The sequence below is a fragment of the Narcine bancroftii genome, chromosome 4, assembly GCF_036971445.1.
Source record: "Narcine bancroftii isolate sNarBan1 chromosome 4, sNarBan1.hap1, whole genome shotgun sequence".
Lineage (NCBI taxonomy): Eukaryota > Metazoa > Chordata > Chondrichthyes > Torpediniformes > Narcinidae > Narcine > Narcine bancroftii.
In genome coordinates this window covers 217606894-217633682 of record NC_091472.1, presented here as the reverse complement: position 1 = coordinate 217633682, position 26789 = coordinate 217606894, and the positions used below count along the sequence as shown (strand labels likewise).

General features: G+C 42.7%; 1 protein-coding gene across 3 annotated transcripts in view; it reads left to right on the top strand.

Moving 5' to 3' along the window:
- The window catches only part of LOC138761591 (sperm-associated antigen 16 protein), an 879716-nt gene that overhangs the window by 439289 nt on the left and 413638 nt on the right, over positions 1-26789 (top strand). For all 3 annotated transcript variants that reach the window (XM_069933944.1, XM_069933945.1, XM_069933943.1), the window contains exon 13: positions 7848-7974. In XM_069933944.1, the coding sequence (XP_069790045.1) occupies positions 7848-7974 (127 nt within the window). The remainder of the gene's footprint in view (positions 1-7847; positions 7975-26789) is intronic.

Sequence of the window (26789 nt, the reverse complement as noted above, 5' to 3'; positions counted from 1 at the left end):
GTGAAGGGTATGGTGCCAGTAGTGGCTAAGGGAGAACCACTGAAGCCTGCTGTCAACAGTGCTCTGCTTTACTCTTCTCCAAAAGCAGTGAGATGCATGCGGTCAGGGTCTGGCATGACCACCCCTTTCTCCACTACACAACCCAGAATTGCGAGCCGAGTGGTCCGGAAGACACACTTGTCGAAATTGTATGTCAAGTTCAGCTGAGTTGCAGCCTGAAAAAATTTTTCAAGGTTGGCATCACGATCCTCCGTGTCATGGCCGCAGATGGTGACATTGTCCAGATACGGGAAAGTAGCAGTCAGCCCGTACTGCTCCACCATCTGGTCCATTTCCTGCTGGAAGACCGCGACACCATTTGTGACTCCAAAGGGTACCCTGAGGAATTGATGCAGTTGCCCATTTGCCTCGAAGGCCGCGAATGGTCGGTCTTCTCAGCGGATTGGGAGCTGATGATAGGCCGAACGTAAGTCAATGGTGGAAAATACACAGTATTGGGCGATCTGATTCACCACATCCATGATCCGTGGAAGAGGGTACGCATGCAGAAGCGTGAAGCGGTTGATTGTCTGGCTGTAGTCAACCACCATCCGCAGCTTCTCCCGGTTTTTAACAACCACCACCTGGGCCCTCCATGGACTCGAGCTAGGTTCAATAATGCCCTCGTACAGCAGTCTGCGCACCTTGCTTGTGATAAATTTCCTGTGTTCATAACTATATTGCCGTCTTTTGGTGGCCACAGGCTTCCAGCCAGGGGTGAGGTTTGCAAAAAGCACGGCGGAGCAACTCGGAGGGTGGAGGGACTACAGGTGAGGCCCTGGGGCATGGGGGCGGGTGGCTCAGGCTGCCACTGGCAGGAGGCTTCCGGGGCGGAGTGGTTACAGACAGAGAAAGGAGTGTGAGGCCCCCCAAAGTGCAGGGAAACGGTTTGAAACTGGCACTGAAAATCCAGTCCTGGCAGTGCAGGGGTGCACAATTTGGGAAGGACTAATAGTTTGAAGTCTGTGAACGTGATGCCCTGTACTTTCAGGGTCGCCACGCAGTACCCCTTTACCCCAGTCGAGTGCGATCTGGTCGCCAATGAAATTCTCTGTGTAGTGGGGAGAATAGCCAGTCCACAACGGTGGGCCAAGTCTGGGCGGATACAACTGTCAGTTGACCCCGAGTCAAATAAGCAATTGGTATAGTGTCCGTGCACTATAATCAGTTCCATAGCTTTTGTGAGGGGTTGAGGGAAGTCCTGGTCGAGGGTTACTGATGCAGAGACTTGTAATGGGGACAGTGGAGTCCTGCGTGTTGACGTCATGCAACGTGTGCGTGATGACGTCACGCAAACAGTTGGGCGTGAAGAGACAGCGTCGAGGAGTTGGTGTTGCTGCCTGCAGCCTGCTGGGTGTGTCGGCCAGCCAACGGTGAGTGTTGGGGGTCGCTGCTTCCCGTCGGCGGTGGAGCGGTCAGCGGTGGCAGCTCCCCGGTCGCCAGCGTCGGTGGATACCAGGTCAGAAGCATCGATCGCAGTTGCATGTACCTGGTCAGCTGCCTCGGTGGTGGTGTGTCCCCAGGCTGTAGCTGCGGCGGGACCCCAATCGGCATTGGCGGTGGGTCCCTGGTCAGCGGTTGCAGCGGCAGGTCCCTGGTTGGCACCGGTGGTGGTCGTGAAGGTCGGGGCTGGGGCCTGGTGGGACATTGCTTCGTGAGATAGGGTGAACGTCATTGCGGCAAGAGTGGGTTGTACCTTTCGCGCTCGGCATCTGCCCCGTGACGTCAGGCACTGCCACATGGTGGAGTCCTCACTCTTATTGGATGAGAGCTCTGAGGAAGAAGTGTTTGAAATGGAGAGTACCGATTGGGATTCACACGAGGCACTGTATTTGATGGTGGCCATTTTGGAGCGACAGACTACAGCAAAGTGGCCGTTTTTAAGGCACTTCTGGCACCTGGCTCTTCTCGCTGGGCACTGAGACCTGCTGTGCTTGTTCCTCCTGCAGAAATAACACTTTGGGGTTGCATCGGGCCGGTAGCAGCAGTAGTAGGGTAGAGGGAGGGCATCCTACTCACATCAGAGTGTGGGGTCCAGCCCCGAGATTACATGTCCATACTTAAGACCGCAGCCTCCATCGTCTCTGTGATCCAGATCACGTCCTCTAGGTTTTCTCCCCCGTGCTCTAGCAGGCACTGTCTCACCTCATTCGATCAAACCCCGACCACATAGCCATCCCGAATGAGATTGTCTGTGGTCTCTGCAGTAGTTCTGTCTGTGGAAGCACAGTCCCTGCCCATTGCCCTTAGTGCCTGAATATAAGCTCTACAGGACTCACCGGGCTGTTGCCTCCTTATAGCAAGTTTGTACCGAGCATAGACCCTGTGCACTGGTCACTCGTAGAGCCCTTTCAGCACCTTCATGGCTGTGGTGTAAGTGGTTGCGTGCTGGACACTCTGGTAGACTCTCAGGGACAACATAGTCATCATTATTAGTAGTCGATGTCTGTCCTCTATCATGGCAAGGTCAGAGAGTTGTAAGTATGTTTCAAAGCATCTCACCCAGTGCTTAAAGTAATTCGAGGCTGTAGCTGACTGTGGGTCGATGTCGAGGCATTTCAGCCATAGCATACGCTCCATCCCTTCAAAACTTTTTAGTTTATAAAATTGTAGAGTGCGTCGAAAGAACCAAAGACTTGTTGATCCAAACCAAGGCTTTTATTAACTAAAAGACTGGAGCATATCACAAGTAGGTCGACCAGTCCAGAATGGCTAGGAGTAATCCTTTAAGACCTGCCAGTAGGTGTGGCTACACTCTCAGCCAATCACAGTCATCCTACACTACAATCTATACATATACACATTGGTGATAGAATCTGTACTATCACAGGGACCACACATCTGGTCGCGTTGATGTGACAGAGGTGGAGACAGTCAAAACTTTCAAGCTCCTGGTAATCCATATTTCAGAAAACTATTCCTGGAGCAAGCACATTGAGGCAACTGTGAAGGCACATCAAGGCCTCTACTTTGTGAGGTATCTGAGGAGATTTGGCATGTCATGTACTCTATTAAACCTTGACAGGTGCACTGTTTAAAAAGAAAAAAATACTGATTGCATCACAGCCAGTGATGAATTCGATGGCTGCAAAAGGTAGCAAACATAACTAGGTCCACCGCATCCATTGGCAGACATCTATGTGAGGCACTGCCTTAAGAAATTAGCCATAATCATGATGGACCTCCATCACCCTGATCACAACCTCGTCTCACTGCTACCGTCAGGCAGAAGGTACCGCGAGGTGCTCGAAGTGTTTCTTTCTAACAGCCATCAGGCTCCTGAACCACCCCTTGTTACACTAATCAGGGACCGCTACTGGCACTGCAAAAGGATTGTCTGCATTCTTGCAAGTCAGTTTGTTTTTGAATAAGCGTTGCTGTGAATATTTATTATCTATCTATTTCATGCATTTATTGTCTTTTTTAATTAAATTAACTGTCAAAGTTATTTGACAAGTACCTGTCAGGCTGCAGCAAGTAAGAATTTTGAAGCATATGTACTCTCAAAAAGGTGTAGCTTGGAGAGCATAATGCATCACCGTCTGGTATGGAGGTGCCAATACACAGGACTGGAAAAAGCTGCAGAAGGTTGTTAAGTTGGCCACGACATCATGGGCGCTGGTCTTCACTCCATCGAAAATATGTACAAGAGGCGGTGTATAAAGAAAGCAGCCTTTATCCTCAAGGACCCCCACCACCCAGGCCATGCCCTCTTCACACTGCTACCATTGGGAAGGAGGTACAGGAACCTGAAGACGATCACCCAGCTGCACAAGGACAATTTTTTCCCCTCTGCCATCAGATTTCTGAATGGACAATAAACCACAAACATAACCTCACTTTTTCCTGTTTTCTGGTACTATTTATTTATTTTTGAAATGTAATTTATAGCAATATTTACAGTGTGATGGTGCTGTATAACAAGAAATTCCAAGACATTTACATGTACATGACAATAAATTCTGATTCAAAAAGCAATAATTTCCATTATTTGTGCAGCAGTTGCCACTGTATGCGTGTTCTATGAGGGCCATCGACCGTAAAATAAGTTAAAAGGAGTGAGGTAGATGAGTGTTGGAAGAAGGATTCCAGCTGTTGATTATTAATTACCCAATGATTTCCACTGAAAACAATGAAGGACTTACATTTATTCATTTCCTCCCTTACCTGAGGACCTCCCAAACCACTTCACAATACTTTTAATTATATAATGCAGAATATGTGGAATCAATTTGCAACTAACTCCTTAAGGCTTGCAAAAACAGCAACCATCTGTTTAAGAGATTGTTTTGAAGAATAAATTTTGGCCACAGCAAATTGGTATAATTATCCCGCTCTTCGTCAAAACAGCAATGTGGGAATGAAGTACGAGCCTGGATTTAAACTCTGTAACCTGGACCTGACGAGCGAGTATCACACAACAAAGGTTACATGAGAAGAACTGTGGGAGATCGCTACCTGGCTGAAATAATGGAACAGCTCCCTCAATCCAGTGAAATAAATGTAGTATTTGTCACTGTGGAATTGCTGGAATTTAACTCATTCAGCTCCAAAAAGAAAGTGGATGGTGGAAGGGAGGGAAGACTCTAGCAGGATTTAATGCATTTAACCTAGTGTCATTTGGCTTGGTATTTCCCATAAATACTATTCATCAAATGATTATTAGCACTGAAGGAAAAAGGTTTGAAAGAAATTTGCTGAGAAGTTAGGTTATGATCAGTGGTTGTGTGACATCATGTCCTGTTTCAATGTGGAAAAGATTTGTTATTCAATTAATAATTCAGATACAGGATCATGGGGACCATTTATGACTCACTATATTACTTTATAATTTTACTTCAATTAAATTAAATTGTCCGACGTGTCTTTTCCACGTTCTTTATTTATTTTTTTCTACCTTCATTTTTCTTTTAACGCGAATCTTTTACAGCATCTGGCAATACGGTTAGGTAAGAGGTTTGAGTTTTTCTCCTTTACTATTTTCTTCTTTTCTTTTTTTCCATTATTAGAGATATTTTTAAAAAGGTGTATATTATTTAGAATATGAATTATGGATAGGATTTACAATTCATGTATGTTAGTGTTATATGGAATACATTCTTTAGTTTGTGTAACTGTCCATATCATCCTATTAAATTGTACCCTTTTTTGTTTGTATAAGTTCTTCAATAAAATCAATAAGAATATTTTAAAAAGAAAAGAAGTTAGGTTATTTCATTGTGCAGACTAAACCATGAATCCTCTCTTTTCAGAATTGGTAAATAAGTCTTCATAAAAGCTATGAGCTGTTTAAAAGATAAATCATGTATTTCACTTTATCTATATTTTGAGAAGGAAAATACAAATAAATTGCTTGTCAGAATTAATTTCAATTCCAAAAAATAACATAATTTACGTAATAAGTATCAATTTTTTTCAAAAATATGGACTCCATACTTACTACATGCTGGTTTGAAAATAGGAAGGACTCTGAAAACCCGACCTGTTGGTAACCCCGAGTTCCATTATTGAGACTTAATATTACTTTTCTCCCAACTCTCTTTTTTTCCTTTCTTTTCTTTTTTTTCTTTCTTTCATATATTTTGTGGGGGAGGGAGGGATAGAGGGGTATATATGTATTTTTTTAAACACACACACAGACACATACAATACATGTGTAATTTTTTTTCTCTTGTAGCTTTATTGAATATCTGCACATGGATGTTGTTTTAAAATTCTTAAATAAAATATTCAAAAGTTCATAAAAATGCTCGGCCACACCATGGCCATAACAAAATATTTAAGACTATTTATTCATAAAAATGCGAGTCCATGCAATAGCTCTAATTAAATGTTCAAAGAACCTGCTAGTTTGCTCCAAAGGTCTTCAAGCACCAAAGGAGTTCTCTTGCTTTCACACTGGTGAAAACAAGCAAAATACTTGGCTCATCATCTCCATCTACATTTACCCAGAGATAAATGGGAGAGAGATAAATTTTGTTTGCCTCCAAATAGGAGTTACACATGCAGTTGTTTATTGATTTAGTAACACACGTGATGAACAACTTGCAGTCATGCCTTGTCACTTATCAGCCAAATTTTGGAAGAACGTTTCACAGCTGAGCTTCGAATACTCCTTTAGTGATGAAGCAAACACCTCACCATGCCTTGCCTCATCTTGAGGATTTTTTATAGATACACAGCACGGTAACAGGCCCTTTCGGCCCATGAGCCCATGCCACCCAATTGACCTACAACCCCCATACGTTTTGAATGGTGGAAGGAAACTGTGGAAAACCCATGCCGACACGGGGAGAACGTATAAACTCCTTACAGACTGTGGCGGATTTGAACCAGGGTCACTCTTGCTGTAAGAGCACTGCACTGATGGCTACTCTAACCCTGCCACCCTAATTAACGGATTAATTAATCAGTCCAAAGGATTAATCCAGCCATGGCAATGACATTTATTCTCTATCCACTCCAAAACTAGGAACGACTGTGTGACAAGAAAACTGTTGCTGTTAAGATGAAAAGAAGGCAGGGCAACATAGTTATGTCTAATTATCATTGGGTAACATTTACTAGTTAAAGAAACCTTTAATTTGTGGGAAAGAGTAGCCAGGAATTAATCTCAAGTCATTATTAAAAGTGAAATAGAAGCGGAGATGAGCTGCAAAGCGCCATTTAAATTCAGCTCGTCAACCTTCTTTTCAATTCCTCGCACTTACAGCAGTGGGGGAAAAAAAAGATGAGAGGGCCACTGATGGACACAAAGCTGTTATGAGCCCAGAGGACCCCAAAACCCAGCAGCACTCGACATTCATCAAGACAAGAGGTTACTTAAACAAAAGTTGTTTTTAATTATCTTTAAACATGAAAACAGAATCAAACTTTAACTTATCTCGATACTTAACTAACCCAAATTAACCCCCGTCTAATTATAAGCGCACGTGCGTGATGTGTGTGTAAATTTAAGAAAAGTTCTTGGGTTCACAGTTCAATCTCACTTCTCCTTCTTCCAAGTTCTCTGGATGCAGGCAATTCTTATACTGTGCACAGAATTGAACATGTATAAAGTTCACCAGGCTTTGGTGCTCGAAAGATAAATGTTCTTGTAGGGTTTGCAGAGAGAGATTTGTTGTTCCAGGATTTCCACAACTGAGGTATCACCATTAGACACCTCAAGGTCTCGCTGATGAAACTTGCCCCATCAAGGTTCTCCAGGCTACTACAGAGTTCATTTCTGTTCCACTTATTCCTAGAGAAATGTCAGACAGATAGCCCTTCCAGCCATCCACTGCTCTGGAGCTTTCTGTTTCAAACCAGCTCTTCCTGGCTTGCACTGTTCAGCTGCTTTCAGTGTCACCCACACTAGCTGGGAGAGCTTGTCTCCTCCTCTCCCTCTCTCTCAACTGCCAACTGCCAGAAAGCCCATGTGACTCTCTCACTTGCAAAAACACCCACCGTCTTCAGCAAACTACAGGAGTTCTCCTCTCTTGGTCAAGCTGTTGTCTTAGATAAACAAAACCCAGGAGTGACCTTTCTGTGAGCACACTGTAGGTAGTTTTAAACAGCCAGCTTGTCTCCTCCAAACAATGGTCTATTCATTTCACGACATCATTTCAATTGGCACCTACTTGTGAAATGTGCATAGCATTCTCCATGGTTTTTGCAATGTTACTGAATATGAATTCTTCAGCATTTCAAATAAGATCTGTTTTAAAATGTGTGTATGTATGTAACCCACTAATCTTACCAAATTCCTCCCAATATTTATCCATTACAAAGCTGATGAACTTCTAACAACTATTTCTACTTTTCTCCAGTGAGAGGTGCAGACAGATACTACGTGGTCACATTGATTCGGTGAACAGCGTTGAGTTTCTTCCCTTCTCTAATACCCTGCTGACAAGTGCAGCGGACAAGACACTCTCCCTTTGGGATGCTCGGATGGTAAACAAAACATTTTTTAAATTGCTCATCCTGCTTTATTGAGTTGCTAACTTGTCTGAGATGCTTTTTATATTCACCATTGAAACATGCCATTTGGCCCAACTATTTCTGTTCTCTGCATCCTCTGCACCCCTTCATCTGATCCTCTCTGTGTAGCTTTCTCCCTAATTTATTAATTAAGTAGAAGATACTTGGATGGGTAGCTGAATCTTGGTTCGCATTGCATTATGCCAAATTAACACATCATGAAACATGATAAGATCCAGACACTGTGATTGTAGTAAACATGCTGAAATGCTGGAGGAACTCAGCTGGTCTTTCCAGCATCCATAGGAGACAAAGACCTATTGCAGATATTTCGGGCCTAAGCCCTTCTTCAAGGTAAAATCAGAAAAAGGCAGAAGCAGGATATATCAGAAGGCCTCAGAATTCAGACAGTGCGGGAGGAATCCAGAGCAACAAAAGGTGTTAATTGGATATGATAAGGGACTGGAAAATTTATTATGTCTGTGCAAAAGGATACAGGGAAAGGAGAAACAATGGGGGAAGAAGTGGGTGGGGATAGGGTTTAACAAAGGCCCTCCTTCTAAAGACACCCGACACTCAATAGTCAAACGCAGCATTCAGATGCTGCTTGCATTTGTAGAGGCTTGGAGACCAAGCTCCAAGCAAGCAAAGATATATTCACTAAAGCATGGAAGTCAGTTGTAGTAGAGCCCATGGTACAAGGATACAGTGTATTTCCATTTTACAGCGGTGCTGCATTCCTAGAACGCTACCTGTTTCATGATATATCAGGATGTGAACCCTTTTCTCTCATGAGCTGAAGATGCATTCCTATGGGAAATTTTTCTCACATAAGTCATACCTCTATGAGTGCATAGTCCTTGGGCAAGGGACTTCTGATTGCATTGTAGGCAGAAGGGAAATGGTTGTTGTTTTAAGTAATTAGAAATATATGTTTCATTATGTGATAAAGTTTTGCAACTAAGTTTCAAGAGAATAGTTAGCTTCAGCGGCCTCCTGCATTCCTGGGCACTTGAATTTCCAAATGAGGATGTGATGCAACACGTTAGAATACTTTCCACAGTGCACTTGCAGATGTTTGAGTATCTGACGACATGCCTAATCTCCTCAGCCTCCTTTGAAAGTCTACTTGACAACCCTCTCCCCTCAATACCTCAATATGTTTGTATCCTTGCAGCTCTCTCATGAAATATTGTGAAAAATTAACCAAAGAACCATACACCTTTTCAGGCCATTTGGCCTTTCGAGTCTGTGCTAAACTATTATCCTGCCTAGTCCCACTGACCTCCACCTAGTCTATATTCCCCCACCCCCATCCATGTCCCTACCTATATTTTTCTTAAATGTTAAAATTGAGCCCGTGCTCGCCACTTCAGCTGGCAAGTTGTTCCACACTCCTACCACTTCCTTTGTGAAGAAATTCTCCCTAATGTTTCCCTTAAACTTCTCCCCTTTCGCCCTTAACCTATCTCCTCTGATTTGTATCTCACCTACCCTCAGTGGAAAAATCCTACTTGCATTTACTCTGCCTAAGCCCATCAGAATTTTGTATACCTGTCAAATCTCCATCTCAATCTTCTATGCTCTACAAGGAAGAAGACAGTGCATCTGCACTTGCATCCACAGTTTAGGCCTGACTCTGCAATACTCTGTGGGAAAGAAGTTTAGAGGTAGGTTCTCCTCATTGTGAAGTATGGGTGAGACCAAAAGAGTAACTTGTGGTAACTCTCCAGAGAAATAAATAGTTCACTGATTGTGTCTGAAGGAGTCAAAAGAGAATCTGGAGTGGCAGCCTATAGAAAAGGCCTGAGGCATTATCCAAACTTCCAAACGTCTCGTGAAAGAGACCAGCACCAAATTTAGACGTTAAGCATTAAAACTGAAGATGCTGGAATCCTGAGGCCGTCCAACTTCTCTTTGATGACTGCAAATTGATATGATTTGTGCATGCTTTCCTGCATAAAAAATGATCCATGGCCCAATGTACTGTCCAACCAAAACCACCCATAAATTGGCAGAGCAACACTTAATTTTCCATCTGTGCACTCTCCCACTGTCTTCTCCAATTTCTGTTAGCCTGCTCTCCTTTCTCTTTCCCTTCCCATTCCCTTTGCCTTCGTTCCTCCAGCTCTCCATTCGCTTCCCTCTCCATTCACAGAGCCACCCCCCTCCCCTTGTTTGCTGGTGTGCCCTCCCTCCCTTATCTACCTATTACCTCCTGCTTTAGGGACCTACTTCCTTCCCCTTGCCCCACCATTTTATTTGGGTGACTGCCTACATATTGCCATACCTTGATGAAGGGCTCAAGCCTGAAAGGTTAATCATGCATCTTTATCTATACAAAGGACACTGTTTGACCTGCTGTGTTTTTACTTCAACCACAATGTCTGCTGACTTTCTTGTTTTACTTCCAGGATGAACCCTAATATGTCACCACTGCACAAAAGTCTGGAGAAACTCAGCAGGCCATGCAGCATCCATAGGAAGTAAAAGGAGAGTCAACGTCAGACCCAAAATGTCAACCGCTTTCTACTCCCTATGGATGTTGAATTTCTCCAGCTCTTTTTTTGCTCTGCACCAGACCCAGCGTCTGCAGAATTTCTTCTTTACCTCTATGTCATCACTCAATTCTTGTCATCATTTTACTTTGGATCTCTCAATTTCCATTGGAGCATAGAAAGAGGCTATCTAAGTGTTTGTGTTACATTGTGTGCCCAAGATGTACACATTTCCCATTTCCAAATTGGATACAAGACCATTTAGCCTGTATTTGATCACATTAGCCTGTTGAGGGAGCTGGAGCAGGGCGGAATCTTGGACTGAGCGGTTGGTACTGAAAAGAGATTGGAAGTGTTCTGACCATCGGTTGAGGATGGAGATCTTGTCGCTGAGGAGGACTTTGCCGTCTGAGCTGCGCAGCGGGCTTTGGACTTGGGGTGAGGGGCCGTACACAGCCTTTAGAGCCTCGTAGAAACCCCTGAAGTCGCCAATGTCCGCGCTGAGCTGTGTTCGTTTGGCGAGGCTAGTCCACCACTCATTTTGGATCTCCCGGAGTTTGCGCTGAAGATGGCTGCATGCGCGACGGAAGGCTTGTTTCTTCTCTGGACAGGACGGCTTTGTAAGGTGAGCCTGGTGAGCAGCTCGCTTCTTTGCCAGCAGCTCCTGGATTTCCTGGCTGTTTTCGTCAAACCAGTCCTTGTTTTTCCTGGAGGAGAAGCCCAGTACCTCTTCAGTGGATTGCAGTATGGTAGCCTTCAACTGATCCCAGAGGGTTTCAGGGGACGGGTCCGTGAGGCGGGTTGCAACGTCGAGCTTTGCTTTGAGGTTTGCCTGGAAGTTTCCTCTCGCTTCGTCTGACTGCAGTTTTCCAACATTGAACCTCTTTCTGGGGGCTTTATTGTTCCTGGGCTTTGGCTTGAAGTGAAGGTTGAGCTTGCAGCGAACCAGCCGGTGGTCAGTGTGGCATTCCGCGCTAGGCATGACCCTGGTGTGGAGCACATCTTGTTTGTCACTTTCTCGCACCAGGATGTAGTCCAGGAGGTGCCAGTGTTTGGATCGGGGATGCATCCAGGTGGTCTTAAGGCTGTCCCTCTGCTGAAAAAGGGTGTTTGTAATGACAAGTCTCTTCAATCTGAGGCGCCTGCAAGCTCACACCAAGACACAAGAGAAACTTGTCCGTGAACTACTCTTTGCAGATGATGCCGCTTTAGTTGCCCATTCAGAGCCAGCTCTTCAGCGCTTGACGTCCTGCTTTGCGGAAACTGCCAAAATGTTTGGCCTGGAAGTCAGCCTGAAGAAAACTGAGGTCCTCCATCAGCCAGCTCCCCACCATGACTACCAGCCCCCCCACATCTCCATCGGGCACACAAAACTCAAAACGGTCAACCAGTTTACCTATCTCGGCTGCTCCATTTCATCAGATGCAAGGATCGACAATGAGATAGACAACAGACTCGCCAAGGCAAATAGCGCCTTTGGAAGACTACACAAAAGAGTCTGGAAAAACAACCAACTGAAAAACCTCACAAAGATAAGCGTATACAGAGCCGTTGTCATACCCACACTCCTGTTCGGCTCCGAATCATGGGTCCTCTACCGGCACCACCTACGGCTCCTAGAACGCTTCCACCAGCGTTGTCTCCGCTCCATCCTCAACATCCATTGGAGCGCTCACACCCCTAACGTCGAGGTACTCGAGATGGCAGAGGTCGACAGCATCGAGTCCACGCTGCTGAAGATCCAGCTGCGCTGGATGGGTCACGTCTCCAGAATGGAGGACCATCGCCTTCCCAAGATCGTATTATATGGCGAGCTCTCCACTGGCCACCGTGACAGAGGTGCACCAAAGAAAAGGTACAAGGACTGCCTAAAGAAATCTCTTGGTGCCTGCCACATTGACCACCGCCAGTGGGCTGATAACGCCTCAAACCGTGCATCTTGGCGCCTCACAGTTTGGCGGGCAGCAGCCTCCTTTGAAGAAGACCGCAGAGCCCACCTCACTGACAAAAGGCAAAGGAGGAAAAACCCAACACCCAACCCCAACCAACCAATTTTCCCTTGCAACCGCTGCAATCGTGTCTGCCTGTCCCGCATCGGACTGGTCAGCCACAAACGAGCCTGCAGCTGACGTGGACTTTTTTTACCCCCTCCATAAATCTTCGTCCGCGAAGCCAAGCCAAAGAAGATCACATTAGCCATTACTTTTGAGCAAAATGGTGCCAATAAGGAAATTAGCCTGAGCACTTCAATATCCACTGTCAAGAAGATGACCATCCCTTCTTACCCCCTCCCCTGTCACCCTATGAGATTTGCATACCCAACACAGATCAAGCACATCAGATCCCTTCTTTGTCAGCAGAAATTGGTACCTTTGCCCACAACCTTTGCTGAACACTCAAAATAGGAGCACATTGCAGGAGGATGATCAATGGCATTTTGATTGAAGCTTTCCATTAAACACACTGCAGTTACCATCTCTGTACTTTGAAAGTTTCACCATTTATCAGTGTTTCTGATACCATGCCCAACTAGGCTATTTGCTGTGATCTCTACATCACTGATTGCCCCATCTTTGAATTGTGTGGGAGGGTGCCCATTGCATTAGTTGCTGTCAGATCCATTCTTAGCACCTAATGTTGTGAGTAAGCCATTCTAACACACACTTTCTGAAAAACTGTGACCAATTCCACAAAGTTTTGCTGGTGCTCCAATTTAACATTCGCACTCAATTACAACACGTTTCACCATAGATGGGACCCAACTTCTAGGCCATGAAATTTAGTTCTGTAATGGATGCCCTGTGTGGTGCACACTGGGAGTACATTTCTTTCAATATGCCATGAAATATGTGTCTATTAGAATCATCCATTATGTCAGGAAGGGCACATGCAATGTTCTCGTATACTAGATGAATACAGAATAGCTTTAATGCAGAGGTAGCTAGTCGATACTTTAACTCCAACTCTCAGCAGAGGAAAGTATACATTTTAATATTCCACTATCTTTGACTTTCTATCTTCTTTTGATTTTTATTGCTCTGGTGTTTCCCCAGACAGTTTTAGGGGTTTTAAATCCCAGAGATTTGGTTCGAAAAATCTTTGTTGGTTGGTGGTTTGCTGCACCTAAATAGACATGAACTTGTTTGGGAGACTTTATGTAGGTTGTTGAGGGTTGGATGTGCTGCAAGATTAATTATTTGACATGATAATTTATACACTGGATGTTGATTTTAATGAGGAGAAACAGATAACCTTTGTATATCTGCTGGCAATCCATCAGCATTACTGAATCCACAGACATTTGTTTGAGCTATTGAAATCTAGTTAACATTGTTCTGTATATCTGTAGCTTAAACAATTTTGCCTTGCCAACTCGATTGTAAAAAATCTTTTCTCCATCTCCCCTCGGATTATTACTCTTGGGCAATTCACAAAACTGTTACAACGATATTCCTTTAAACAGCAGTTTCCCTCCGCATTATTCCATGAACTGCAATTGGAGTTGGTTGTTATAGACAACAAGTCATTTTTAATTTTGATGATTGATGTCTCTCTAATGGATTGTGGTGATGTTGGCAATCGAATTAAAAACAGTAAAAACACAATGCTGGAGAAACTCAGCAAGTCGAACAGTGTCTTTTATATAGCAAAAATAAAAATACATAACTGACAAGCCCGAAATGTTGGTTAAGAATTTTTATCTTTGGTATGTAAAGGACACTGTTTGACCTGCTGAGTTTCTCCAGCATTCTGTTTTTACTTCAACCACTTTCATGTTTTACTTCTTGCAATGGAATTGTAGTTCTGCCTTTCAGTGCAATTCACCCATCTTATGTTCAGTTTCTCTGCTCTATGGGTAATTTCCTTCTTGTCGATCTTAATGTATAGCTCAATTTTAACCTTGTTTTCACGCTGACTTTTATGACTAGTGCACGAAACAGATCCTAGTTCTTTATCGATAAGACCTTAAGGCAGTGCTGTACTCATGAACTATGCGCTTTTTAACCTGTTGTCAGACATCTACTCCCATGCACGAAAGAAGCAGAAAAATCAACTGCACTATTTTTTCATTCAATGCGCTTTTCTGGAGTGTTTGCAAACAAAGTATGCCGCAAAGCTGCAGAAGAAGATACTTGGGTCACTGTAAAGGCAAGAGTTAAGGAGAATCTTTATGGCCTTGCTGAGCTGTTTTTTTTGGGGGGGGATTCCAAAGCTTTGGACTGAGGTTACCTGATGACAAGTGGTGGACCGGGTATATTTGGGAATGACTGTGGATAGAATGAAGGAACCTTGAAGAGTTGCAAGCTTTTGGATGCTGCAGAGATAGGAAAAGGAGAGGCCATGAGGCTTGTGAAAACAAGAATAAGATTTTTTTCTATTGAGATGTTGCTTAACTAACACTCAGCACAAGTCAGCAAGTGCAGGAGTGATGGAGAGCCAAACTTGGTATAACATAGAATGTGGGCAGCAGGTTTGAAATACTTTGAGTTTACTGACTGTAGAAAGTGGGATGCCGGTCAATAGAGTTGGACCAGGCACTGTGGATGGCCAAAATCTTCAGCTGTAGATGATCAAAGGCAAGAATGCAATTAGATACTTAGTGATTGTAAAGATATGTGCTCTAAAGCTTGGGTGCAACATGATACTGTGAAGCAGCCTGCTTCATTTTCTAACATTTGTTAGTGGGGAATGAAGTCAAAACTGAGAGAAGAGAGATTGTGGACAGGGCAATGGGGCAATGTCTTTGTTTTCTTTGGTTGGAGGAGATCTCTGCTCGTTCAGGAATGGACAAAACCTCCATTAAGAGGAGTCAAGGGAAGGTGGGGCTGGGTGGTATCATTATCAAAGTGCCCACGTGGTTTTGGTTGCTGTTGCCAATGGACATCATGTAAATGGGAAATTGAACTGAAGCAAGGAAAGATCTACCTAAACCTACATTTTGCAACACTAATGCAGTTCTCTAGTAACCAACCTCAGCTTCTACATTCAGAAAAAAAAAAATCCCTGGTTCATCATCCTTCCACACTACCAATCCCAGGTTGTTTCACCCATTGCATCTGAATTATCTGCTTCTTTCTGCTCTTCGAAATACACAGAACGAGCATTACGTCTGATGACTGGATGGTATGAATTCTGCGTGTTGAACAGGAAAAGAGGCTGTTTCTTATTTTTGCCAAGGTACTGCATGAATCCACCTTTCTAATGGCTGGCTGTTACCGGCAACTTTAGAACTGCAAGAAGATCTGTTTCTAATCAACCAGAGCCACACAATGCATCACAATTAGCTTCCATCAATAGAAGGAACATCTCTGCCAGTCAGTTGGTAAAATTGTCATCTCTTTCTGAAGTTGTGGTATCAACACTTAATATTTTAGTATAAAGTCCAGAATGAGATTCTCGTGGAATACTGACAGAGTACAGCATTGTGTATGGGGTCGTGAATGAGAGTTGATAGCTCTGATGCTTTTAGGACATTTGGGTGGTTTTAAGTCAGCTATTTTGAAGCAAAGTTGAGAATTCTTCTCTGATATCCTTATTATCCTTGGTCAACCATCATCACTCAAAAGAGATAATGGGGATTGTGGGACTGCGCATTGCAAAAAAAATGGCTGTTGGATTTTCTGCACCAAATCAGTGGCTAAAATTCAAAATAATTAACTGGATGTTCTCGGATTGTAAAAGGTATATTGCCACTCTAACATTTGCTTGTGGCCTCAGATCATGAAAGTGGCTTCAGACATACTTGTCTATTAGTTATTCAATATGCTGAGGGAAGCACCTTCCTTACAATACTCTCCAAGTCCAGAAAAAACTGTTCTTTTCGTTGGTGTGGAGCTACAAGATAGAAGGCTGCTGAAGACTTGGTTAATTTATACATGTTACATTTAGACATACAAGCATGGTAACGGGCCTTTTCAGCCCATAAACCTGTACTGCCGAAAATGACCTGCAACCCCCAGTAAATATCGATGGGTAGGAGGAAACCGGAGACCTCTGGAAAAACCCACCCAGACATGGGGAGAGCATACAAATTCCTTATGGACTGCGTGGGATTCAAACCCCCGTCCAGATTGCTGGTGCTGAGGCAGCATTGCACTAACTGATACTCTAACCATGGCATCTGTTCAAATCTGGATGTTTGCCATTCTGAGTTGTTTCAAAAGGGTCTCCCACACCACAATGTAGACCATCCTGTAGAACATGTTTTTACAATGGTGGTGAAGTGGAAGTAGAGTAGCAGCCTCACCCAAAACAAAGGTCCAAAGCACAGGAAAGGTGATAGAAATTATGGGTCACATTAACATCATTGAGCAAGAAATCTTGATTAGAGAATGACCAATTGCTATGTGCATTTGTGCCTCTTCCTGCCCTCCAAAAAAGCTATCAAATTAGTTACAAACCCTTGCTCTTTCCCCTTGGCACTGGACATATTTCCTTTTCAAGTATTGATTCAATATTTCCTTTTAAAAATGTAATTGATTCTGTTTTCAGCTATCTAACAGGCAGCACATTTCAGCCCATTAAGTAACATTTCCCCAATTTGTCTGCACTTGTTTTGCAATTATTCTAAATCTGTGGACATTCAAGACATTACAGAGGCTGGAATCCAGAGCAAAAAAACCCAAAATACTGGGGGATCTCAGTGGGTCAGGCAATATACCTCAAGAGAATGGACAGTGCAACACTTTGGGTTGAAACCCTGCTTCAAGACTGGGAAACCCTGCTTCAAGAGAACTCAGGCAGTGCAAAGGAGAGTGGAGAGGGGTCAGTAGGTGATAAATGAACGGAGATGGGGTGAAGGATGATAGACAGATGGAACCAGATGGGGAGCAGGTGGTTTGGAGTGGCTGATGCGTGGAAGCAAACAAATGGGGATTGAAACATGAAAAAAGATAACATAATTTGCATAATAATTATTCTTTCTTTATCAAAATGTGGAATCCGTACTTGAAATGTGTGGGTCTGGAAATAAGTTTTTTTAAGATGGGATTGATATTCTCCATGGCATTAAATAAATGATATATATGTATCTTAGCTCATTTTTTAACATATTTTATTGGGGGTAGATATTAGAGGGAAGGGGGAGGTAGGGAGGGAAGGGGAAGGGGAGGAGGTTATATAGGGGGAAATTTTTGTATTGTTTTACTTTATTCGCTATTTGTATCTTATATTTTGCTCAATAAATAAAGTTTAAAATAAAGAAATATGGAATAAAATACAGATGAAGCCAGAAGGGACAAAGGGAGGGTGAAGGTAGAGTCAGCTGCTGAAGAAGGAAGATTGGTGGGACCACATCAGGGAGGGATGGTGGCCAGATGGGAACATCAAGGGATGGGATGCAGAAGGAGGGGTGCATGTGCTGTAGGCAAGTAGTGGTGGGAAAGGGGAAAGAACTAGTTGGTGTGAGAATAGAGAAGAGAATTGACATGGCTTGCAACTAAAGGCTGGATTGGTTGCAGGGAAGGGGTGTGTGAAGACCTAGTTGGATTATAGGAGAGAGGAAGGGGCTCGGGGGGAATGGATTACTTGAAACTGGAGAATCCAGTATTCATACCATTGGGTTGTTGACTACCCAGGCTTTTTTTTTGCTTATACCTGACAAAGGGCCAGGCCTGAAACATTTGTTATCCTTTGAACATAGAACACTACAACACAGTACAGGCCCTTGTGTCCTCTATGTTGAGCTGACCCTGTATATTCCTACAAAAAACACTAACCCCTTCCTACCTCATAAAACCCTAATTTTCTTTCATTCATGTGCCTGTCTAAGAGTCTCTTAAATGTCCCTAATATTTAATCGTCCACCACTATCCCCAGCATGGCATTCCAGGAAACCAAAACTCTCTGTGTAAATAAAATAAAGCACCCCTCATGTCTCCCCTAAACTTCATACATATGTCCTCTGGTGGTTGCCCTGGGAAAAAGGCACTGGCCATCTAGCTTATGTCTTCCTCTAAGAATCTGATAGACCTTTATTCAGTTACCTCTCATCCTTCTTCGCTTCAGAGAAAAACGTTCTGCCAACTTTGCCTCATAGGACTAATTTTCCAATCCAGGTAACATCCTGGTAGATCTCCTCTGCACCCTCTCCATAGCTTCCACATCGTTCCTATAATGAGGTGACCAGAACTGGTTCCCATTGACCTGCTGAGTTTCTCCAGCATGTTTGTGTGTTGCTGCTCTTCTGGTTGGCTTCACCCTGGTCATGGAAGAGGCTGAAAACAGGTTGGTGTGAGAATAGAGAAGAGAATTGAAATGGCTTGCAACTGGGAGCTCCAGCTGTGGTGTAAGGACCAAGTGCCAGGTGCTCACCAAAGCAGTTGCCTCTTATCTGTGTGAGAATTTGTTGCTGACTGCAACTAAACTGTCTTCCTCTCCATTTCCTTCAGCACAGATGAGGCTGGACAGCCCTGTGATTTTCCTGATATTACTGAGGTTCAGGCTAATATGAACCTCTGTGATTTAGTGGTCTGGGCATCCATTCAGAATCTGGAGATCTTTATGCATGGAAAGGGCTTATTCCATTAATGAATACACGTTAATTTCCTTTTAATAAATTTGGCAAATCCTGGGAGTTTCCATGACTCTTTCATTCTGAAACAGTCACAACTACATATTATTCACTGGGGGAATACTGCCTGAATGGATCAATGTAGGGGTTAAGGATAATGATGAATTTATTATCAGACACGTGTGTACAGTGTGCATATTCACTGAAATTTTTACGTGCCACAGCCAAACAAATACAATGTGGAAAAACATTGCAATAGTATATATTATAATTTTTACATTTTTTAAATTATAAATTTATTTTTCAAGTTTAGACATACAGCACAGTAACTGGCCTTTTCATCCCACAAGTTCATGCTGCCTAATTTATGTCCAATTAAACTACACCCCCAGTACGTTTTGAATGATGGGGGGAAAACCGGAGACCCTGGGGAAAACCCACATATGCAGGGAGAACGTGCAAACTCCTTACAGACAGAGCGGGGTTTGAACTCTGGTCCCGATCGCTGGTGCTGTAACAAATGGCCCATCTGAATTTTGAATTTTTAAAATTATTTTTTCCAAAGATGATAAATATTCACAGTTACTATTGTGCAAGGAAAGCGGGAGCATTTCGATGGTAAAGGCAGGTTTTCTTGTGGTGGATTATTTTCACCTTATCTGGATTTTCAGTCCTGTGTGTTTTTCAGTCACTGTATCTGCCATAATAGTGAGGAACAGGACTGCCATTGATACTCTTTAAAATTCACCAGATTGGTTCTCTTCCTTTGCGTTCATTTTGCTTATTAGGGTTGCAATTTACCAGTGAGTAGGCTGAATAATAGTTCAGCACAGACTAGAAGGCCAAAAGGGCCTGTTTCAGTGCTGTAGTGTTCTGTGATTCAACATGAACATCAGGCAACAAAGTATCAGGAAGAGGGTATTTGGAGGGAGAGGCCAAAGGAGAAACAGGCCACCATCTTATTATAGTAATCCAAATAGGAGTTAGCACTGAGGGCTTGTTGTCAGGATCCATCTTGAGGACCTTTGATATTTACAATACAACAGTTATCAGCCCCCCCCCTTGCAAATATTTAGCTGATTTCTTCCAAACAAAGCAAGAGATTTTTTAAAATATTCCCAATAAGGCAGTTAAGTTAGGTTAATCAGCAGTTAATATTTTTCAGTCAAACAGAGTTTATAGAACTGTACAGAAAGAGCTCCACTTATCCATGCCAACCAAACTGTCCATCTGAGCTAGACCCATTTGCCTATATCTCTCTAAAACTTCTAACCCTTTCATATCCATGTACCTGTTCACATGGTTTTTTTTTCAAAGTCCTAAATGAATTCAAATAGCTGAACTGATGTGCTTCCAAGTCAATGTCACATGTAGAGTGGCAGCGAATGGAACATCTCAAATTCCATTATATTGTGTGAAAATGCAATGGGATAACTGCATGAAATCAGTTGTAAGATTTCAATATTTTTAAAATTGATTTGCCCTTTTCAACTAAATAGCCAAGTTGGCAACTACAAGTTTATTTATCTAGTTGGATAGAACCTATACAACCCAACAAAACAGTGTTCACCAGTCCATGGTTCAGAACAGTGCAAAGCATGCATACAGACACAACACTCATGCAAACAAATGATACATAAGCACATTATATATGGAAATATATTAAAATAAATGTTCTCAATAAATATTAGTCCCTAAGAGTTGCTTTCCATAAAGCTCAGTTCTCCTATTGAACAAAAACACTCAATGTCTTACCCTTAATATGTTCAGTCATATAGTCCCTTTAGCTTGCTGAGGTAGAAAACTCCAAGCATTCATAATACTCAAAGAGAACTGAGTGGCATGTTTAGCATAGCGGTAAACAAATATCTATGGCAGCACCAGCGACCGGGTTTGAATCCGATGCTGTTTGCCAGGAGTTTGTACATTCTCCCTGTCTCTGCATGGGTTTCCTCTGCGTGCTCCAGTTACCTCCCACCCTTTAAAACATGAGGGTGTGATAGTACAGATTCATTGTAGGTTAATCGAGGTATTTGGATACCATGGGCTAATGCACTGGAAGGACCTGTTACTGTGTTGTTTGTCTAAATGTTTTTAAAAATTAAAAGAATCATGTATTCATGATCTCTATCTCTCTGCTTATTTTGAAACTCTGTCGACTAGTTCTGATCCCATCCCACCGTGAGGGAAAATGTCCTGGGGATGTTATTTGCTTCATGAGATTACCTCTTAATGTTCTAAATTTAGTTAAAAGCCCAACTTGCTCAACTGTTTCTCATATAGGCAACTCCTTCATCCCACAAACCTATATTGGAATCCCCTCAATAGAAGAATCACTCTTCAAAGAAGGAGTCCAAAATGGTATGCAGTATTGCAGATATTGTATGATCTCATTATTGCCCTATTTAGTTTATAGCTAGATTTTTATTCTTCCACTCTTGCAATAAGGGCCAGCAGATTATACAAAGATAGGTGGAACGAAGCTGAGAATTAGTAGATTTCATTTACAAAAATTGAATAAAAGTGGAGGTATGGCCCTACCTAATTTTAGATTTAGTTACTGGGCTGCTATTTGCTATCTAACTTCTTGGATTTTTTAATTTTGATAAATTGGATTGTCCATTATGGACAGATTTAGAATTGAAATCTATACAGCAGTGTTGCGTGGCCTCTTTATTGGGTACCTCTCTTCCATTTTGCTTTTCCAAGATCAATAGGAATATATCCAATCCAATACTCAAACCTATATGGAGAATCTGGTTCCAATTTAGGATTTGTTTTAATTTAAAAAACTTTGTCTTATCTAGTGCTATTTCTCATAATTATTTTTTCTGACCATCAGTAATTGATCAATCTTTCTCTCTATGGAAAATCAAAGGTACTGTTTCTTTAGAAAATTTATTTATGGAAGGTTGTTTAATGTCTTTTGAATAGCTGGCAAGTAAATTTGTCTTACCAAATATTCATTTTTTTAGATATTTAGAGATTAGAAATTTCTTAAATACAATATTACTGGATTCACCATTTGTATATCCACCAGATTTAGTTGATAATATTTTTCAATTGAATCCTTCCCAGAAAGGAATAATTGGAATTATATATGACAGATTATTGAAATTACGTCCAGTACTTCATGTTAAGATTAAAAAGGCTTGGGAATTGGAATTTGCAAGACCTTTATGTGAGGATCTATGGGACAAGATTTTTAAACTGGTAAATACCTCTTCCATATGTGGCCGACATTCATTAATCCAATTCAAAGCATTGCATCATGTTCGCATGTCCAAAGATAAATTGGCTAGTATTTTTTTCTAATATTAACCCTATGTGTGACAGATGCAAATCTGAAATTGCTAAATTGACACATATGTTTTGGTCTTGTCCATCCTTAGAAAACTTTTGGAAAGAATATTTTCATATCTTTTCAACTATACTCCAGGTGGAGCTAAGACTCAATCCAATAACTGCTCTTTTTGGGGTTATTGACCCAGACACAGGGAGTTTTTCTATACCTGTTCAACAGGTTGTGGCCTTCTCTATGTTGTAGGCTAGAAGAGCTATCTTATACAAATGGAAAGACTGGACCACCAACAGTGTTTCAATGGTTCTCTCATATTGTGTCTTGTCAAAGCTTAGAAAAAAATTGGATTTCATATATTTGATTCATCAGTAAAATTTGAAGATACATACCTTTAATGTCTTAGTTTCATTTGGTGTAAATGTTTCTAATGAATTAGATGCATTCACTCTTCCAGATGAGATGTAGTTTTATCTTTGTTTTTGATTTAGGAAAGGAACCAAAAACTACAACTTATCCTCAGGATAAGTTGCTCAGATGTTTTTATTTGTTAATTTTTTTTCCTTTTTTTATGAGAGTAGGTTAGGTGCATATATACATATATAATACTTTTGATGTTTTTTTTTAATTTTCACCCAGTACAGTGGAGGGGGGACCAAGTTTATACTGTTTAAAGTTTTATCTTTATACACACACAGTCATATGTGATCATGTATTTCCAGTTTTGTTCCTTTTTCTTCATTGTATTGTATTTCTTGTAAAAGCGGTTAAAAAAAAGAAAGGTAGGTAGAGAGGCAGGTAGTGGAGAAAATGTAGATGCTGTAGGGATTCTTGGATAAATTAGAAGACTGGGCAAAGAAGTGACCAATATTGGAGAGTCATGCAGCTTAGTAGAAAGAATAAAAGGGCAGACTGTGGTGGCCCCTCACAGCCCCCTCGGGATGCCTCACAAAATGAAGGACGAATGCGACGATCCAGTAGGCTCCACACACTCCAATTGGCCACAACTAAAGGAGCCTAAATGGTCTATCAAGAAAAGCGGATTGCAAATGCACCAATCAGCATTGAGGGGGCTTTGACCATGCCCCTCAGCTTGAGAATAAAAGCAGGGCTGTGAGCCCAATTAAGCTCAGTGTTAACTACACTCAACTGGGGTTCAAATCATTCTTTCTGAACTCATCTGCATACAGCTATAACCTCTCCTGTGCTATAGGCTCCGCAGAGCCATAGTGTGTAGCAGCTAGCTAAAAGACAATAATTTGGATCGGGAGAAAAATCAAATTTCAGAGGTGCAAAGAGATGTGGGAATCTTCGTGCAGTATGCCCTAAAGGTAACTCCAGGTTGAGTCGGTAGTACAGAAGAATGGACTGCACCTTAAATGGAGAGGGATGAATATCCTGGCAAGCAGCTTTGTTAGACCTGTTGAGGATGAATTAAACTAGTTTGACAAGGGGAAGGGAACTGGAATGTGAGTGCAAAGAATAGGGCAGAAGATGAAAAACATGATGCAGCATGTTGTGAGTTTGTGAGGAAGGGCAGGCAGGGGAGCAAGCATAATTGTAGTCTTTTGGAGGGTTTGAAATGTTGTCTGTTTCAGTGCAAGAAGTATTAGGAACAAAGGAGATGATGTTAAAGCATGGATCAGTACGTGGAATGTTGTGACAGTTAGAGATTTGGCTCTCAGAAGGACAGGATTGGCTGATGCAGGATTTAGGTGTTTTAAAGGGAATCGGGTGGGAGATAAGATGGGGGGTAGCAATACTGGTCAGGGCTAGTATCACACCTGTAGAAAGGGAGGGCACTGTAGAGGGAGTGTCTACCGAATCAGTGGAAGTCAGAAATAGGAAGGGAGCAATCTCTGTACTGGGAGTAGTTCATAAACCCCCAAATAGCCCTCAGGACACCAAAAACAGAGAAGTATGGAGATTTTGGAATGGTGCAGAAATTACAGGGTTGTTGTTATGGGAGACTTCAACTCCCCGAATATTGACCAGCACCTCCTGATTGCAAGAGGGATAGATGGAGCAGAATTTATCAGGTGTTTACAATAAGAATTCCTGACACAGTATGTGGACCAGCCAACTAGAGGCGAGGCCGTACTAGATCTAGTACTGGGTAATGAACCTGGTCAGGTACCAGACTTCTCAGTGGTGGGGCATTTTGGTGTAAGTGACCACAACTCCCCAAGCTTTGGCTTAACTCTAGACAAGGTTAAAAGCAAACAAAATGGGAAAGTGTTTAATTGGGATAGGGCTAATTATGATAGGATGAGGTAGCAACAAGGGAGAGTAAATTGGTAGTAGATGTTCATGTTCCCTGTGGCCAAGGGGGTTAGTATTCTGCCTGGAGTTCAGGGATCTGTTCTGGAATCCCAGCTCTTTGTGATTTTTATAAATGATCTGGAAGAAGAAGCGGAGGGATGGGTAAGTAAGTTTGCAGAGGTTGGTGGAGTTATGGATAGTGCTGAAAGTTGTCATAGGTTACAAAAGGATATAAACAAGATGGAGAGTTGGGCAGAGATGCAGCAGATGGAGTTCATCCAGATAAGTGTGAGGTGATGCATTTTGGAAGGTCAAACCAGAAGGCTGAGTACAGGGTTACTGGTCAGGTACTTAACAGTTTGGAGGGACATTTCAAGGCTCGAGTGAATGTTCATAGGAAGTTAAGAAGGCCGAGGAAAGTTGGGCTTCATTAACAGGGGGATTGAGTTCATGTTGCAACTCTATAAATCTGTAGTGAGACCACACTAAGAGTTATTGTGTTAATTTCTTGTCACCTCATTATAGGAAGGGTGTGGAAGCTATGGAGAGGGTACAGAGGAGATTTACAAGAATATTGCTTGGATTAGAAAATAAGTCATGAAGCAAGGTTAGCAGGGCTCAGACTTTTCTCATTGGAGTGAAGAAGGGTAAGAGGAGACTTAATAGATGTCTACAAGATCCATAGCCAGCACTTTTTTCCCCTTGACAGGAATAGTAAATACTAGAGGACATCTGTACAAAGTGAATGGAGGAAAGTTTAAGGGAGACATCAGGGGTAAGATTTTTTGCACAGAGTTCTGGGTGCCTGGAATGCATTGCCAGGGGTGATGGTAGAGGTTGAAGTCACTGCCCTCCCATGCAAGCTCCTGATGCCCCACTGCGAACTCTTATCCGGGCCCTGGCTGCCCACAATTCTGAGCTCCAGACGGAAGTTCACAGTAGGGAGTCTGGAGCTCAGAATTGTGGGCAGCCAGGGCCCGGATAAGAGTTCGCAGTGGGGCATCAGGAGCTTGCATGGGAGGGCAGTGTCGGGAGCTTGGATGGGTGGGTAGCCTAGATCTAGGTGAGTGTCTGTGGTTGAGGCATCAGGAGTTTGGATGGGAGAGCAGCTGGGGCATCAGGAGCTCTTGTGGGCAGGCAGTTGGGGCCAAGTCGAGAGGTGATTGTCGGGGTGACAGGAACTTGGATGGGCGAGTGGCAGGAGCCAAAAATAGGGGAGGTAGTCTTTTCATGGTATCATCTATAAGGTATATTGTATATACCAAATATTTTGAATTGCAAAGCCTGCTGACTAAAACTACCATTGTGAGCACCGGCTCGTACAATTCCTGTCTCAGCCAGCATATTTTCATGAGCCTCACATTATATGTCAAAGAGCCGCATATAGCTCGTGAGCTGCGGTTTGGACATCCCTGAGCTAGAAAGTGGTGAACCTTTGGAATTTTCTACCACGGGCAGCTGTGGAGGCCTGGACATTGGGTGCATTTAAGGCAGAGATCGATAGATATCTGAATAGTCAGGGTATCAAAGGTTAAGGGGAGAAGTCAGGGGAATGGGGCTGAGTGCAAGAATGGATCCTCATGATGGAAGAATAGACTCGATGGGCCAAATGGCCTATTTCTGTTCCTATATCTTATGGTCTTATGGTCTAACATACCATTTGCCTTCCTAATTATGAGCTGTACCAGAGTGATAGCTTTTTGTTTCGTGTATAAGGACATCTAGACCCTCTATGTAGCAGTCATTATTCCCTGTCATGAATGAGCAAGGTATATAGAATAATTCCAGATGAAAGCCTCAGACTCCAGCAGAGACAAAAGGTGAGAGTCAAGGTTAGTCCAAAATAGCGTGCATCTAGTTAGATTAACATCCTTCACCCTTTTGCAATGATGGTCAAGCAGTATGATAGTGGTACAATCTGGGTCATGCCATTGTCTGCCCTGTTTTATGAGAGACACTGTGGTGCTGAAGAGTTGAACATCCTGTCCTCCTTCAGGATGTCAGAATTTCTCTCCCACCAAAGACTTTTTGTATTGCCCTCAATAGGGATCCACATCCCGCTCTCCCAACTTGCAGCTCTTCTTGATAGGTCAGAGCAGCCAAAGACTGTGTACTGACAATAACCACACCAGCAGTGTGGGTATAAGACAGCTTTAATAAACTAATATGTACACTAAGAGGTCTTGTCTCTCTGCAAGACGAACCTGGAAGGTTAGAC